Consider the following 16159-nt stretch of genomic DNA (forward strand, 5'->3'; position numbering starts at 1 on the left):
CTTGCATATTTTCTTACAGTTTGATCCCGTATGTGGCATAAGAAATATTCATACACATTTATTCACAGTTTAAGGAAAAGAAATTCATCCATCTTTGTACGGTATTCAATATTCACGACTAACATTGGGTTTCTACATAAAAGTGCGTCTTATATTCGGAAATCCCCGACGTGCTAACTGGTCAGCATTTTTGTCCGGCGTGACTGTGACAGTGCAGTCCACATCACGTGATCGCGAAAGCTTTCATTGTTTCGTGATTCTCTTCAAGCAGAGTGCCTCTCTACATTGTACCTTTCTTTTTATTTCCGCCATGAACCAAGTGCCATGAGTGTGCCACTTTAGTATCTGACTCAAATATACCAGACTCAGAACAGCTCAAAGGCCACAAAAGACACTGCAGCGGATCGCTGTGGCTTTGCAGCTTGCAACTTTCACCCTAGGACCATCTACTCTGAATACGACATGGACTTTATGAGCCCTGCTTTTGACCAAGAATCGCTCTCAGAAGATGAAATCTCAGTGGGGACAGTGGCGCAGAACTACGTCAAGTGGCAGAGTTCGCAGTCTCACAACCCAGCTCTTAACCAGCTCATAAAGTCTAGTGCGAAGGATCCAATCTATTCAAAAGAGAACTTCAGTTCTTCCCGAGGTGCGCCTACCTTGTATCTTTCACCATCCTCTTTCATTTATCACCATGTGGGACCGTATAGTTTGGCAACGCCAATCTTCTTTTGAACAGATTCCCGGTTTTTCGTTATTGACCACCTCGGATCACTCAGTACCACCTGTATCTTCTGCATCAGCTTCCTCAAGTAAACCTTTGTCATCCTCTCGTCCTCTGACGTCTCGAACTCGCCCTTCTGAATACAAAGCTCGACGTAAAAGCTCGACCGTTGAGGCACCTAGTACCGATTCCTCGGTATCAAGCACGATTCCATTTCTTGACAAAACGAACCCGACTGCGTTTTTGGATATTCTGAAAGGTGTTTCTGCTCGTGTGGAAGCAAATGTTGGATTGCGCTCTCGTGGAAGTGTCCTTGATCCGTTCCATCCCTCTCGGATCGAGAAAGCCAAAAAGAGGGTACGAGATGGTAGCGTTGGGAGTAGTGCAGAGGCTCAGTCACTAAAAGCCAAGAAAGTCCGCATAGAGAGTCTGCGCCAAGTCATGGACAAGGGAAAGGGACGCGCTGCAGATGAAGAAGACTTGGAGGGTAGCGAACGTAGCTATATGCTGAGCATCGGATCAACTTCACGAACCACATCCACTGCAAGCAAATCATTGAGTGATGGCAGCTTTATGGATGTTGACGATTGCGATAAAAGTATGGCCGATTCGCATGCTGATACCGCGTCCCCACTATTATCTAGGCCTGGATTAACGAAGACCCCTTCGCAAGCCAAAATGCCACCTCCACCAGCACCAATGACCAAACACCCAACTGTTTCCAATATAACACCCTCGAGAATCTCTACGTCTTTGTACTCATCTTCCTCACAACTATCCAAGTCCTGTCATAAACTACCTCAGCAAGACCATAATGGCCATGGTTCTCGACCACCTAAATATCATCCTCTCCTCCTCCAGCAACAAGCAACCACAACGACATCCTCAGAACATTCCCAAGCTCGGAATGACGTGCTCCAGCCTCAACCGATTGCTGTGAAAACATCTTCAATTAACGAAACACCTAAAGCTGAATCACGGTACGATTCATCAGCGATGGACGTTGAGACAATATTTCCTTCTTCCACCCCTTTAGCCGGTAGCCAACAGGTGCGACCACCTGCTTTAGGTATGCGGCGCACGCATACATTTCCCGCATCAGGCATGGTTCCGTCTATGCAGAAGTCAGGTGTTTTACCCACTAAACAAAAGGGCTTTAAGCCTCCACTTCTGCCCTCCTCTCAACCGCAATCTTCCACAAGCAATTCTTCTGCGTCTGGGACGAAAGGATCCACGTCTTCCGTGGGGCATAATCAACCTCAAAATCAACCTCACCGGACACATTATGCAACCTCTCGTGCACCTTCAGGAGGCAGCAATAGCTCGACATCATCCTCCGATTCTCCGACCGCCCGTGTTCATTCGTCTTCATCCTCCTTTTCCACCTCTACGTCCACTTCATTTAACACGAGCACGCCTATATCATCCTCCTCCTCATCGTCTCACAAGACAAGACCGCGTACCCCCGCTAGTATCGCGAGGGAAGAAGCTATTGCTAAAGCCCTTGCAGAAGCTGCTGGCACAGCTCAGGCACCACCTCGCAATCGCGGGCCACATCCTCAGCCGCAATCTCGGTCTCGGGCAGTCGCGCCACCGCCTGCGCCTGCGTACAAAGCAGCTCCTGCGCACCATCCACCTTTACCACCCCAACCTGTACGAGCAGCAGAACCAGTGGCTATACCTGCTCCAGCATCTCCGGTGCTCCCGGAGCCAGCGAACGGCGACGGCGACTCCTCGTTCGGCGATATGTCATTCGATATGGACGCGCTCGAGGAGACCATGCGTCAGTACGATTGACTGTCATACAGCGCCACTATTGAGTTAAATTAGTTATGTATGACTTAGTAGTTTACTATTTTCTTTCTCTTATTTCCTGATGACATTCAATTATTCAATTCTCGACAGGGCACTCGACATCGAAGATCCTTTTTTAATTTTAACGTATGCAAGGTTTAGTTAGGTCAGGACTACTCACTCACTTCTACAAAATCCCAATTTTTGCGCGGAGCTGCTTTTTACCATCATTTTATTTTCATCGCATGTAACAGCACAATACCTCCTCCAATATCAGCAAATACTCATTTTCATTGTAACTATCAATACAATCTTCATTGATTATCCTTACTATCTGTGTTGTGATGTTTTATTCAAGCAAATTTTGGAAGTGAATAACAATGTACAAGGCAGGGTTCTCCACTACGACTGGTATCAACGGATGCCACGTATCATTTTTGAAGAGAAGGGAGGAAAAAATAACATAACACAGCAAACAAATGATCAGTTGGGACATAAGATGTGTACATGGAATGAAAATGATGGATGGTTGAGTCATGAACAGATAACGATGGGATGGATGAAGAATGAAGGCAAAGAAACAAGAAAGAGGGGAAAGCGATAGTGAAGAGCAAAAACTTAGATAAGACAGGATGGACCGAATGCAAATGTCATGCTTTACAATAACTGTGAAGATGCATCCAGATAATTACTTACAATAGAATAGAGTTGGACACAATGTAGAAGAAAAAGAAAGGAGTGGCGATAGTTTTATGGTGACAAAGATGATGGATGGGATGAAAAACTTCAAGGAGAGATGGAATGAAGATGATGAGAGAGATGATCGCGAACCAAGACGTATGTTGCAGATGCTAGGAAGTTGATTATTTTGAAGGCGTGTGGGTGATGCGTAGATTATGCTGGAGGTGGACCCCGCCTCCATGGCGACGGAGGGAAGCCATGATGATAATGACTATGATGATACTGACGTTGATGACCTGGATTGGAGGAAGATGGAGTCGCGTTATTACCCCCGTTTGCGTTTGAAGCAGGTCCTCCTTCACTGGAACCTGGATTCGGACCAGGAGCAGGAGCAGGAGGTTCTCGTCTTGCGAAACCCCCGAAGGGATTAACTCGATGGTGATGGGTGTGAGTATGACTACGGCGGAATCCTGTACTGGTGCTGACAGATTTGCGACACACGGGGCACGTATTGGCCGTTTGAAGCCATTGCTAGAAAGTCACATTAGAATATTTGAAAGCTTTTATCATTGTATAAATTTACGCACCTGCAGACACTCTTGGTGAAGCCAGTGGGAACAGTTGCTGAGTTTGAGAACGGGATCTGTTGGGTTATACTTCAAGGGTGTCAGGATGCTGATAAAAAATAATGCATAATCGAGACATACATCATCCAAACAAATCGGACATCGCTGATCACTGTCCTCTGTTGCCCAATCCTTATATTGGGCTTTCTCCATCTTCTCAATGACCTCAGCTGGCGTTGACCTTGGCTTGACATCGCCCAAAGTCTGTGCCAACGATAAGAGACTTTCATACGATTCATCAAAGTCCTCATCACGCTGTGCAATAATTAGGTAAGCAATTCAAACGCAAAATAGGACTGGGGTGCTGCTTACCATGAAATCTCCCAATGGTCGCCCTCGCCGTGCTGCCCCTCCGCCTCGCGCAAATATGATCATTTCATGAGGGAATTGTATGCGGTTTCGCCGTACTCGTGCTGAAAATGTCGCAGCGTCTCGCATCATTTCCTCTTCATCCAAAGGACCAGGGTACACAGGTGAACGATTGGCGTGGGCTAAGTTCTCAGCAACGGTTCCATAGCGGGATCGATAGCGATTGCGCATCGCCTCAATTGTTTGACGGCGAAAAGGGGCTGGTTCCATATCACCCAAGTCAAGGCTGCTGTTGGCAGCGCTGCCTCTTTGAGTGGAAGGATCACCTGACCTGGAAGCTTCCATACGCATCTGCCGATTCAGCAGAAACAGCTCATTCTGAGCTCGAGCTCGGTGTGCTTCTGCTCTTGCGGATGCAAACGAGCGAGACGTTGCGGGGTGAGAATATGCATCAGGAGCGGCAGGTGGACCAGGTCGAGGTGGTCGGATTGGTTCGCGCCTGGCAGGCATTTCTCTGCCTGTCTGGAAAGGTATGCCAATGGGACTGAGGCCACCTTCTTCAGGAGTACGAAGATCTGAGGATGGACCTGGATTCCTCAACGAGGCAAGATTGTTATCTTCAAAAGAAAGAGGAGGGATGGAAGGAGGTATGGATGGGGCAACTCCAACTCGACGGCGGCTAGCATGGTGTTGGTCAAGACTGTGTTGGAGAGTGTTGCGGAACGGTCCAGGCGCAAACTCCGCTAAGTTGTTTGCACGTCGCAGATTTGCAATGCGAGCCTGATGTCTTGCGGTCAATTGTGCAATATGCTCGCGATCTTCCAGCATGCTTGCGAAGAGGCCATTGTCAGTGGAATTGTCTTCAGTAGTATCCATCATCGATTCCCATTCCGGTGCAGGTTCAGTTGGAGGTACGTGTGCAGCAGCGAGAGGGACATGCCGCGGTGGTCTAACATGTCGAGGGTGATTGCCGTTTGGAATGGAATTTGACGGTGCAGCAGATTGATGTTGATAGTGTGATGGCCCAATACCGTGATTGCCAGGCGTCGCAAAGTTCGAATTCCTGTTCAACATACCAGAAAGATGTCGCGATGTTAAAAGCCCAGATGCTAACACGGTTTGCGCGGCCTGCTCGGCGCTGAAACTGCTACCTAAATCAGGAGAAGGAAGAGATGGGATACGACCGTAATTGGTGAATGGGTACCGTCTCGGCTGACTGTCGATGTTAGCATCCGATGCATCTCTCGTTGAAAATGTCGGTAGATTGCGTTCCGCCAGCGTCGCGTACGGCGACATCCTTATTGAAGTGAATGGCGAACCTTCATCAGTCGGAGAGGTCGAAGAAGAGGCGGTACCAGAGGAGCGATTGTCGTTGTTCAAGGCGATGTCGGGCCAACCCAGACCATAGGGGTCGGTCCCCCGACCTTCTCTTCGATTTTGGTTAATTGATGACGACGGGCGATGTCCAGGATCAAAAGGATTCTCGATTCCCAATTCGCGAAGAAAGGTTCTCCAATAGGCGTCATGCGCATCTGCACCGCCCGTAAACGACATATCTACGTCTTCGCTAGCTGCGGATGGTGCAGTTGTAGTAGGCGTCGGAGGGCTCCTAGCAAGCCAAGCTGAATGTTCATCCTCCGGTGAAGATAGTGATATATCAGGGTTGTCAAGGCTCTGCCACGCGTTCTGCACCAGTCTATCAAACGACGACCTCGTGTCGCTCGCATTCATCTCCGCATTTTGCGACCTGTCTCCTGAAACATTACGGTGCAACTGCCTGTGCATGGCGCGAATCTCGTCCCATGCTTCCTGAACGCGCCTTAAACCTCGTTCATCGACTTCGCCATCGTCAACCACTCCAGACCTCGTGTTGGCCGCATTGGCTGCAGACTCTGCATCGAGTGCCCGTGAGCCGCTGGATAGGGCGCGGATTGCTCTCGCTCTGGCAATTGCTGCATGATCATCGAGTCTGCGCCTCTCAGACGCTGTTTCTGATGCGAGCGACGTCGTTGAACCCAACCTTGCATGCGAATGGGAAGTCCGTAATCGTGGGTGCGGTATGTTTGGTTGAGGTTGATTCGACTCTGTGCGTACAGCCGAGGAAGATAGACGGCGATACTGAGATGGGTTTGGAATTGTCGAGTCCATGGCCCTGTTTATGTTATGGAGACGGTTGAGCAGAGACGTGGAATTGGATGGTATCCGATTGGGAAGAGGAATACTGTCAGAGTCCGAATCGCTGTCCATGAGCCATCGTCGATGTTGTTCCTGGTGCCTGTCAGCATCGAGTCTTCTTCGGGGCTCTACGTGTGGCCTTTGGAACTCAGACGTGGACGGATTGGGGGTTGTTGAAGAACCGGCACCGGTATGACTCGATTGCGCTCCAGGTATGTACACACATCGTGGATTGTGTGGACAATGACGCAGTCTAGAGAGCAGCAAGTGTTGATGTTCATGTGAAGACGAGGATGAAGAGGATGGGGATGCGTGCAGCTCAGACCAGGCCTGGCGGAAATTGTTAGCGGAATTAGATGGATTTACTGGCCTAGGCCCAGGTCCAGGTGCAGCAGTCGTTGGAAAAATGTCGAGAGAGGTCATGGTGGATTCGAGGAAGGAATCGTCGAGAGAAATGCTGGTAGTAGTAGTAGGCGGCGAGCCGCGGACAGCTGCAGGCCGATCACCTGGTGGCGCTGCGGTGAATGCATCCGAACGCCAGTCATCAGACATCGACGGCGAGGACAACGATGACCCTGCCGTACCAGCCATGGATGAAAAATCCAAATCAAGATCGGGCAACGGACCCATTCCGCTTTCCCTCGCCCAGCTTGGCCAACTTCCAGAGGAAACCCTACGAAGAACCCAGTGTGATGTCAATTGAGCAAGGCCAAAATATCCTAGAAAGATTGACAAAAATCTGTACTCACCTCGTGATTGGTCTCTGAATTGGGGGTTGACCGAGCCCATTGGCCGTTGACGTTAGGGTGGAGGAATCGTTGCGTGGTGTTTGCTCCGAATCTGAAGCCTCATTCCGGCTCGGCGTTGGGCTCTGACCACTGCTCATTACAGACGGCATCGGGCGAGCAGACCCGGGTCCAAACCCTAACCCTACGCCAACCCCATGATCGAGGCTCCTAACAGCCGCTTCATCCGTGGTGTTACGGCTGGACGAAACCGATGTCGTATTGGCGAGCGAATCTGAATTGCTGCTCGAAGTGTCCATTGTGGTGAATGAACTGCTCCCGGTCGGTTCTTGAGCAGTTCCTGATACCGATGCTGACGACGACGATCCTTCAGCCGAAGCACGCCCGCTAGAACCAGACGCTGATGTAGGTGAGAAACTACTATAAGCGTTCCATTCATTTACTCTGGCTACGCCACCTGAGCTTGTGCTCAACTGTGACGGTTGTGCTCCCGTAGGTATAGGTTGGCGTTGATCGGCATGCGAATTTGTTGCATTGCTCTGCGAAACGGTTGCGGAAGCAGCAAGTCGTTCGGGTGTAGACGTATTTGAGGCATCGCCTGTCGAACTTTCCCCAAACGGGCCCCGCTCTTGCATCCAGCTATGCAAATCCCGCAAAATAGGCGACGGAAGAGGTAAATCTCTTAGACTTGGGTTACCCGAGATCGAAGAAGAGGAGGAAGAAGGTGGAGACAATCCGGAAATGCTCGAAGATGATAAAGATAAGAAGTGCCGAACATTTCGTTGCATTGCCGCCTCCCTCCTAGCTCTCACTTCCAATTCACCCTGGCTAGGCGCTGATGAAGGAATATATGTCTCCATGGAATCGTCAATCAATGGGCGTTCGTGCCAGTCATCGGCGTCAGTGTCTGCAGCAATCGGGGGGATGGGAGGTAGTGTTGGAGGATCTGGTGGAAGGATATGCACTGTAGATCGATAACTGGAGGCTGATGTGTCTTGTTCGGAATTTCGCGTTTCACCCTCGATTCCATCAGCTTCGTCTTCCATTTCCTGCAGGGCCTGCTCCTCAACTTCGTTCCCAACACCATCCACAGAGTCTTCTAATCCTGGAACAAGCGGCGACGCCGGCCTTAAGCGCTGAAGGGCTGTATTTAACCTGTCACGAAACCCACTGAAAACCTGATTATCGTCTTCAGCCGATTCATCGGCGCCTCTGAGAGGGCGCTGTTGATTTTGATCACGACGAAGCGCAGATGTAGGTTGTGAATTTGTTCTTAAGTGGTACATGGCTATAATTACCAAGTCCGATAAATTTGTATTTCAGAATCAATGGGTCATACAAGAAGAACACACCATTTTGGAAAGAAGAGCCCTCTTGTAGGTCATGATGCTCACCAGCAGATATCTCTTCACCACCCGCGACATCGTCAGATATTATGCTTGGAGTGCTCTCAGTCTCATTGAGGAAATGATCTAAGAATGGTGAAGGTGATCTTGGAGGAAGATGTCGAAAGAAATTTAAGTCTGGAGGGGTGGCTCTGGGTAGATGATATGTGGTTTGATGTTGATGAACATGTTGATCGGACGATGACACAATACTCAAGGGTGGTAGGGTTGGAGGAGGCGTTGGTGAGCGGGTTCGAGAAGGAGAAAGTGGCTGCGACCCGCGCAGAAGAGCTATTTCACTCTCAAAAGCATTGAACCTCGCCATAGACAATCGAAAGTTGTCCTCAGTCTGTTGCGGAGACGGTAACGGCGCACCAGTCGATTCATGATCGTTCTCTGGCAAAACTTCAGCCATGTCAATGTCCTGAATCACAGGCGTAGGCAGCCTGGGGGGCGGGTCAATTGTGGAGCGTGCTGTGGGCAAAATAACTGGGAATTCATTCGTAATTGCAGAGGACTCCGCCCTTGAACTCTCTGAACTGGAACCGGACCCTGATGCCAAAGTAGAAGCTGTGTTTCGTGAAGCATCCGAGGTGTCGCTGCTCTGGGAAAGACTACTGGAACTCCGTGCTCGTTTGTTGCGCTCGTTCCCGGTGTCTGCGGCACTACCGCCGGCGTCTGTTCCACCAACAGGGCTGTCCAGGTGAAAACCAAACTGCTCAAAGGATGTCTTGAATGTTGTCGTATTTGGTTGAATGGAGAGTTGTAATTGGGGAGGGCAGTTGGAGGACATGACCGTTGAAAGAAAGATGCCCTTGTGAACGGTGCCCTTTGTGAGGCAGTGGCCTCACCGAGTGCCGACCGTTGCCCGTGACAAATGAGACCTTGATTTGGCTATTTTGGGCCTCCGATATACAAAATGTCTCCCCCCTCGGTTCCAGCTATCCTAGAAGCTACGGAAACAATCGATTAGAGACAATGGGGTAGCGTAGGAGGCCAGAAGATTCACTGATACTTGTTCAGGACCAAAAGCAAAATTGAAGCACACCAGTTTTGCAGGAAATAATAACCCCGTGGGAACTTCACATGGAAGTAGCACCGAATCAAATTTGCTCTTCCTCTCCTGATTGTCCTCCTTTCTTTTGTACCACCTTCGCCGTCAAGTCACCCCGACAACTAGAGCTTAGAACCGTTAAGAAAAGCGTACAAACGCACGCTACAGAGGCTAGGGGACTTCAGCACCAACCAGTTGGACACAGCACGCCAGGTACATGCCTAAATAAAGACACCGTCCAAACGTCTGGTCCATGTAGCCCGTCCGACTGGATCAAGTCTCTTATCTCAAGGAGAAAGACGTGGACAGGAGACTCTTGAGATAGAGGCTCATGACCCCATCTCTGTTCATTAACCTACATCTGCTCGCCATCGCACGGAATTATTGTGACCAAATCCAAAGTACAAAGGGCTCCGTTAGAAGCTTAACTAGGCAAGTTTCAGTTCATTCATACGCAATTTGAGCTCACGATCTCACTAGTTAGTATGGGGTCATATCGACATGCCGATTAGCAACTTCCGTTCCGGCATCTGCCAGTCAACACTTGAAGTGTCTACCACCTCTGAGGAAGAAACATCCCTATGTGCAAACTGGTCGAATGAACCATCGCTTCCAAATCCCAATCAGCCATTCTATTGTGATCAAGAACACCCTTTGCAGTATACTCACAAGCCTACGCGGATGTCGCCATGCCCATACGCAGGGTACCCAGTCACCGTCACCATTTGTTCTCATACCTCTGCTTTTTAATGATGGTTGATAGAGGTCCGGAATCTGGCCTTTGAACATAATTTCAATCCTTCCGATCCACATTTCGACATGTTTGACAAGAAACGATGAGGTCACGACACATACACGAACCCAAGCATCAAAATGATATGCTTATCACCCAGCAGTGTCTCTTCAAGTTCACCGAACTGAATGGTCGATGCCAAGTTGCCTCTTTTTCGCCTGCATGCACTCTTCATCACGGATGAAGTACACAGTCGACCTTCGAAATTAAATCGGGTCCCTAATTAGACATCATCAAGTCAAAACATCTCTGGTATCTGGTTCTGAAATGTATGCGTCCTCTTTCTATGGCGCAGCAGTACACCTTCAAAATCTCAAATGTCCCAGTGCAATTTCCTTCAGTATCGTACGCTGGCATCGTTCTAATAACGATTCTCCATTCGGCATGCATGAGGCGTCCTGGACACGGTTTCACTCCATGTTTCTTTTAACACAGCCTTGCGTTCCCAAAAAAATCGTACAATTGTCCTTCGCGTGCGTTAGGAACTACCAACGTACGGTTATTTCTTGAAAAAATTCTCATGTTCAATGCCTCATTTTGTTTTGCTAGTGATATAAATATCCACTATGCCTCGTCTTAGTCTGCAAAAAGGGACGCATTAGGTCTGCATGAATTCATCTTACGATAATGAAAAACTTTATCCGCAAACATGCGGTCAACTCTCATGGCTTTTGTAAGTTTCATGATTGACGGTCCGATTTTTTCAATAACACGCTAATGATAATCGCATCTTTGCTCATTGCGAATACGATACTCAGATTGGAGGCTGCAGCTGATGGGTTTGACAGTAACTATTGTTAGAAATTTAGCAGCAATAACGGCGGTTAACTCTTTCCGACCAAGCGCCAGCACAACGAAAAGAAACTGAAGACCATCATCATGGGGCGCAATTTGCTGTTTTTGAAAAAAATAGCATTTTCTACCATTCCTCACTTGGGACAAAAATCATTCTCGATGAAATGGAACATGATGTTCAATGTCATTGCTTGAGATTAGTTCAAGGCTCATCATGATCAACTCCGACAATTATAGTATCAGGGGATTCAGGGCTTTAAACACTGATCTACTGATACCCCGCGTCCCTGAAATCATTACGTACTAAAGCTGTACTCGGCTGAGGGCCTCCTGATGCGCTCATCAAGAGCTCGCATGGCTGAAAATCTTAGTTCTGACAGGCCGTGCATCGTATTCACTATAGATGTTCTCCACCTTTGCAAGCATCCAAATCTCATTCACAATAACCTCGACCTCATTTTTTTTCCCGAAGAAGACCTTTTTCGGTGGTGGAAATGCAGCACTTTTAAGATGTTCAAAGTTGGACCCATAACATGTGGTAAGTGCAGCTTGCAGTGCTGATAGATCTTGGGCGGTATTACTCATCAACACGTTATATGTATTTGGTTGGCAACTACAGATTTGTGCGAATATATCAGATTGTGCGGACGCGTGCGCTAGGGGTTCTCGGTCTAAGAGAGGCGCCGGCAACATCTGGATCATAATATGGGGGTTATAAAATCTATAAAGCAAATCAACATTCCGAACCAACTCTTCACCCACAATGGCAACCACTGCGACCAAGAAGACAGTTCACTTCGTATTCTCCGCGTTTCCAGCGTGGGGTGAGTTGCTCTCCGTTCACACTTCGAGTCGATATGCCCCATTCAGAAGCTGACCGTTCCTCGCCTCTTGGACCTCTGTAGGACACGCAAAATCTTTCTGCGTATTGGCAACTCGTCTGGTCGAAGAGAACGAGAATGTTGTCATCACTCTGATTCTCGCGCCGAATCTGCTGGATAAAGCTGAGACGCTGATAAATACCGAGTTAGATTTTTTGAATGCATCTGATGAGACTCGAAAACGTATCAGGTATGTCGTTTCGCAGAGCCAGATAAATACAAATGATGTCGAGAGCAGGATTTCTCACTGATGTGCATTATACAGACTTCTCTCAACTTTCAAGCCAGACTCGCCTGATTTGTTCAGCATGCTCAAACCTCTTGTTGAGACTTATGCTAAAACCTATGGAACACTTGTGGCGTCCAAACCTATCACTTGTGCTATTACTGGGAAAGTTTTCGAAGCAGTATCGACCCCTGACATTGTTGTTCTCGACGTGAGCAATATTTGTTGGCATCATTGCCTCCCGACAAAACCTGACCTTTTATCAGTTCTTTGCATACCACCAGATGTTAGCCACGCGCGCCATCACTGGCAAAAAAGTACCTATTGTTACGTGGGTGACTGGACATGTATCGCATTCTCTTCGCTTGTTTGGGCCTGCTAGCCATGGAGGAGCGTTTGAGGACCTTTGGGATCGAGTTGAAGCGGAGGTGGCACGCACTGGTAAAACTCCACAAGAAATTGGGGACTCGGTACGTCAATTATAACTTCCAATTTTCTCGTATCAGCTCTGGGAATACTTATGACTGTTTAGGTTTATCATCAAACAGAAGGAAAGATATCCAAGATCGCGGGAGTGCCTGATATGTACGACTGGGAAGTCTTCCCACAGACGGTAAGAGCTAACTGATATTGATCCTTTACTTCATATCTCACCGCCATTTTTATTCAGCTTCTGCTCGAAGTTCCTCTCACTGAAATCATCAAAACTGCCCAAGGGTAAGTGCTCAGCAATCTATCTAAGGGAATAGAGCGGCGTGTGATGATTAAATATGTTCGACTCCAGAGGTCTCAAGGAATCCGATGCAGTATTTGCGACGACGGCATACGGTTTCGAAGAGGAGTCAATTCTAGCGTTTAAATCTTGGTTTGCTAGCACCTCGAAAGAAGCTTATGTTATTGGGCCTATTCTATCCAACGCAACAGTTAAAGATTCTCCCGGTAGCACAGAGACAAAGGATTTCCTCGACAACGCATATGCCAAATACGGCAAAAACTCTGTCCTTTTGGTATGTTTTTTAAGACCTACTTGCATCTGTTGTCTCATGCCAACCTGACGGTATACAATTAGATCTCTTTTGGCACTATCTTTTGGACCGCAGAGCAAAGCTACATCGAAGAGGTGATTGAAGCATTGATCGAAAAGAAATTCCCCTTCGTGAGTCTCAGAGCTTTTTTTCTCTTTTCTCATTCATCAATCAACGTGCTGTAGATTCTAAGTTATGCATCGCCCTGGGCAAAGATGTCCGATGCGTTGATTGAAAAAATCAAGGCTACAGGCCTGGGTTTAATCTCAAAATGGGTTCCTCAACAATATATCCTCAGCCACCCAGTATGTTCATTCTCACGAGATTTTGCATGTTCCACGGCTGATCTAATGTTTTTTGCAAGGCTACCGGCTGGTTCATGACTCATGGCGGGCACAACAGCGTGATTGAGACACTCGGAAGTGGAATTCCTGTGTAGGTACTAGTACTACCCCTGTGTATTTTTGACGCTGACTGTATTTTTTGCCTGTAGAATCTGCTGGCCTTTTGAGGCGGACCAGCCCGTAGCTGCAGCACATATGACAGAAAACCTGAAAGTTGCTTTCGAGCTAATCGAAGTACGAACTGGAGCAAATGGAATGAAACCTTTGCTCAGGAACGGACGCCAGGCCAAAGGGACACGAGAGGCCGTTGGTGTTGAAATTAGAGAGGTCATCGATGCGTGCCGCAGTGAGAAGGGAGACGAGCTTCGTAGAAATGCCCAGGCCATTAAAGCCAAGTTCGCAGAAGCTTGGACAGAAAATGGTGTGAGCAGAAAAGAGTTCAGGGCCTTTGTGGAGAAGTTTGGCCTTGATATTTCTTAGGCAAATTGAGTTGGGCCATGTATAAACATGTATGAATACGAAATCAAGTTGATTCAGGAACAATTTACTTCAGTGTACATAATCCTAGAGCATGTGAAAGGCATACCATAAAAATCAAAATCTGAAGTACGTTTCCGCCGATTAATCATCCAGTGGAACCGTTGTCCAGACCTCTGGGAACGGATACCAGGATTGTTCCAGTTCGTGGAGCTCTATAGATCCGTCCCAAATGCGTTGAATGCTAAAGTCCAACCACCTATCTTCAAATTTGTGACTTTCCACCTGCATACGGTATTCAAACCCAACGCTGGAAAGAGTATGGAGCCTGCTAGCTAGATGCAATCCGAGTTGGCGGCGTGGCTCCTTCATACAATCATTTGGATCGACGGCATCCTTGTGGTACACATAAGCCTCTTGGAATGGAATGGCTATTCGGAGGCGCTGAATATGCTCATATCTTTCAAATGCATATTCATATTCTTTCTAACCAAAATTATAAAAGTAAAGCGGATGAACCATTGATGCAATAGCAATACTGCAATACTCACCCATCTACCAATATGTCCCTCTTCTGCCCTGGCATGATATCCACATATTTCAACCTCAAGGCTCTCAAGCATCGGACATACCACTGCTATTCGACGATAAAGCACCGGAGATGGTTCATCCTCCAACATAATCCTGAGAACCTTGAGATGTTTTGAGCAACCGGTTACTTCCATATGGTCCAACAGGCTGTCCACATATTCCAGACTATACGCGATAGGAAGAGATGGGTGTTTTGCGATAGCTATTAAAGCTAGGGATTCCAAATTATAGAAGAACTGCAAAGCTGAGTCCATGTTGCACGCTGTGGTTGACGCCGCGAAGTGTCTGATGGTTGAAAAGATTGTTGGTCGAGATCTATGTCTGGCATGTGGCGCAATTTTAAACCCAAGCTTCCGTCTAGCACCGGACGGTCTTAGTTCGTTGAAGAGGACCCGCAGGTCTTCTAGCTTAGGCATGCTTCCAACAATGTCAGCTAGTGAAGTACGGTATGATACGGACTCTAATCCCGTCAAAATTAATGTTTCAAGACTAGGCCACCATAGTTCAATAAGGTCCTCCACCCAACAATACCTCCCAGAGACGTGCAGATAGGTCAGCGTCTCTATACAGGCTAAGCGAAATATCGTTCCACGGACCCATCCAAGTACACTTCGGGAGTGAAATAGGTCTCCAATGTGATCCCAATAGTTTTTGCGGTACGGACGGGTATAATAGATCATGTTACGATATCTTCGATCAACCGGACCCTCCCCCACTCGGTTAGTTTCGCCGACAGGGGTGAAGGAAAGTCTTTGAACATTGAAATTAGATGGTACACTGTTTGGAGGAGGACCGTTCTTGAAAGGTGTATCAAGAATTTGCAAGTCCTTGATACTAGTTGATCGTAATATGGCAAGATATAGGGAGTCGGGTAGGTAAAATGGGCATGTTATACGAAAGGTTTGCATGTTTTCCATCTTGGGGAGTGCTTGTTCGAGTTTTACCAGGTCCTTAGGGAAGTGAGATCCGGTTAAGTATAGAAGTCCTTTATCTATAATGTCAAGAGAATCATCACGCCAGTCGTCAGGCCAGTCCAATATAAAAGTCCTTGAATTACTATTAGATGATTAAAAAAACACTCAAACGGGTAACACACTGAAAGTATGGCCATAATATCTCTGGAGGAAAGCTGTATCCAGATCCAGCGTCTTGGTGCTTTGACAAAGGCCATGTAACAGATGAGAATAACAAGGGTTTAGTAGCATAACGAAAGTCGCGGGAAAGTTCGGACATGCTTCGTAGAGTAGTTCGTTTTTCCCTGTCGCTGAAAAATGTGATATAATGCACAATTTTGCCGATAACATCAAGGTCAAGTTGGGCACCTGTAGCCGTTTCTGAGTTGCTATTAAGTATAAGCATTAGCACCCATATAGAGATCAACACATCGATTACCTTTGATACAGCTGCATGGTTCATGTTCACATCCGAGTCGGCGAGTCCCCACGTTTAATGTTAGAGATCGGACTTGTATCTGAGAACAAAACTGAGTTTTAATGCCCGAAGAGGTCGGCCGATATACATAATGCCGACTGA

At 47.6% G+C, this 16159-nt stretch overlaps 4 protein-coding genes across 4 annotated transcripts; 2 read left to right on the forward strand and 2 right to left on the reverse strand.

Annotated features, from left to right (window-relative positions):
- Positions 1-462: 462 nt before the first annotated feature.
- On the forward strand, positions 463-2521 carry JR316_0011764 (uncharacterized protein; the record flags this gene model as incomplete). Its single annotated transcript, XM_047897409.1, has 2 exons — positions 463-649; positions 711-2521. 2 exons carry the CDS (start codon positions 463-465, stop codon positions 2519-2521), a joined length of 1998 nt encoding a protein of 665 aa, XP_047743818.1.
- Positions 2522-3381: 860 nt separating this feature from the next.
- On the reverse strand, positions 3382-9233 carry JR316_0011765 (uncharacterized protein; the record flags this gene model as incomplete). Its single annotated transcript, XM_047897410.1, has 6 exons — positions 3382-3730; positions 3787-3842; positions 3907-4080; positions 4138-6982; positions 7059-8343; positions 8408-9233. 6 exons carry the CDS (start codon positions 9231-9233, stop codon positions 3382-3384), a joined length of 5535 nt encoding a protein of 1844 aa, XP_047743819.1.
- Positions 9234-11845: 2612 nt separating this feature from the next.
- JR316_0011766 (UDP-glycosyltransferase 84A1) lies at positions 11846-14038 on the forward strand (the record flags this gene model as incomplete). The annotated part of the gene is made up of 11 exons (XM_047897411.1): positions 11846-11906; positions 11988-12153; positions 12229-12400; positions 12474-12659; positions 12722-12802; positions 12860-12906; positions 12974-13196; positions 13259-13345; positions 13400-13519; positions 13579-13649; positions 13708-14038. 11 exons carry the CDS (start codon positions 11846-11848, stop codon positions 14036-14038), a joined length of 1545 nt encoding a protein of 514 aa, XP_047743820.1.
- A 141-nt stretch (positions 14039-14179) lies between these two features.
- JR316_0011767 (uncharacterized protein) lies at positions 14180-15985 on the reverse strand (the record flags this gene model as incomplete). The annotated part of the gene is made up of 3 exons (XM_047897412.1): positions 14180-14521; positions 14587-15673; positions 15723-15985. The coding sequence occupies 3 exons, from the start codon at positions 15983-15985 to the stop codon at positions 14180-14182; spliced, it is 1692 nt and encodes a 563-aa protein (XP_047743821.1).
- Between the last annotated feature and the right edge of the window lie 174 nt (positions 15986-16159).

Source organism: Psilocybe cubensis, chromosome 11 (assembly GCF_017499595.1).
Source record: "Psilocybe cubensis strain MGC-MH-2018 chromosome 11, whole genome shotgun sequence".
Lineage (NCBI taxonomy): Eukaryota > Fungi > Basidiomycota > Agaricomycetes > Agaricales > Agrocybaceae > Psilocybe > Psilocybe cubensis.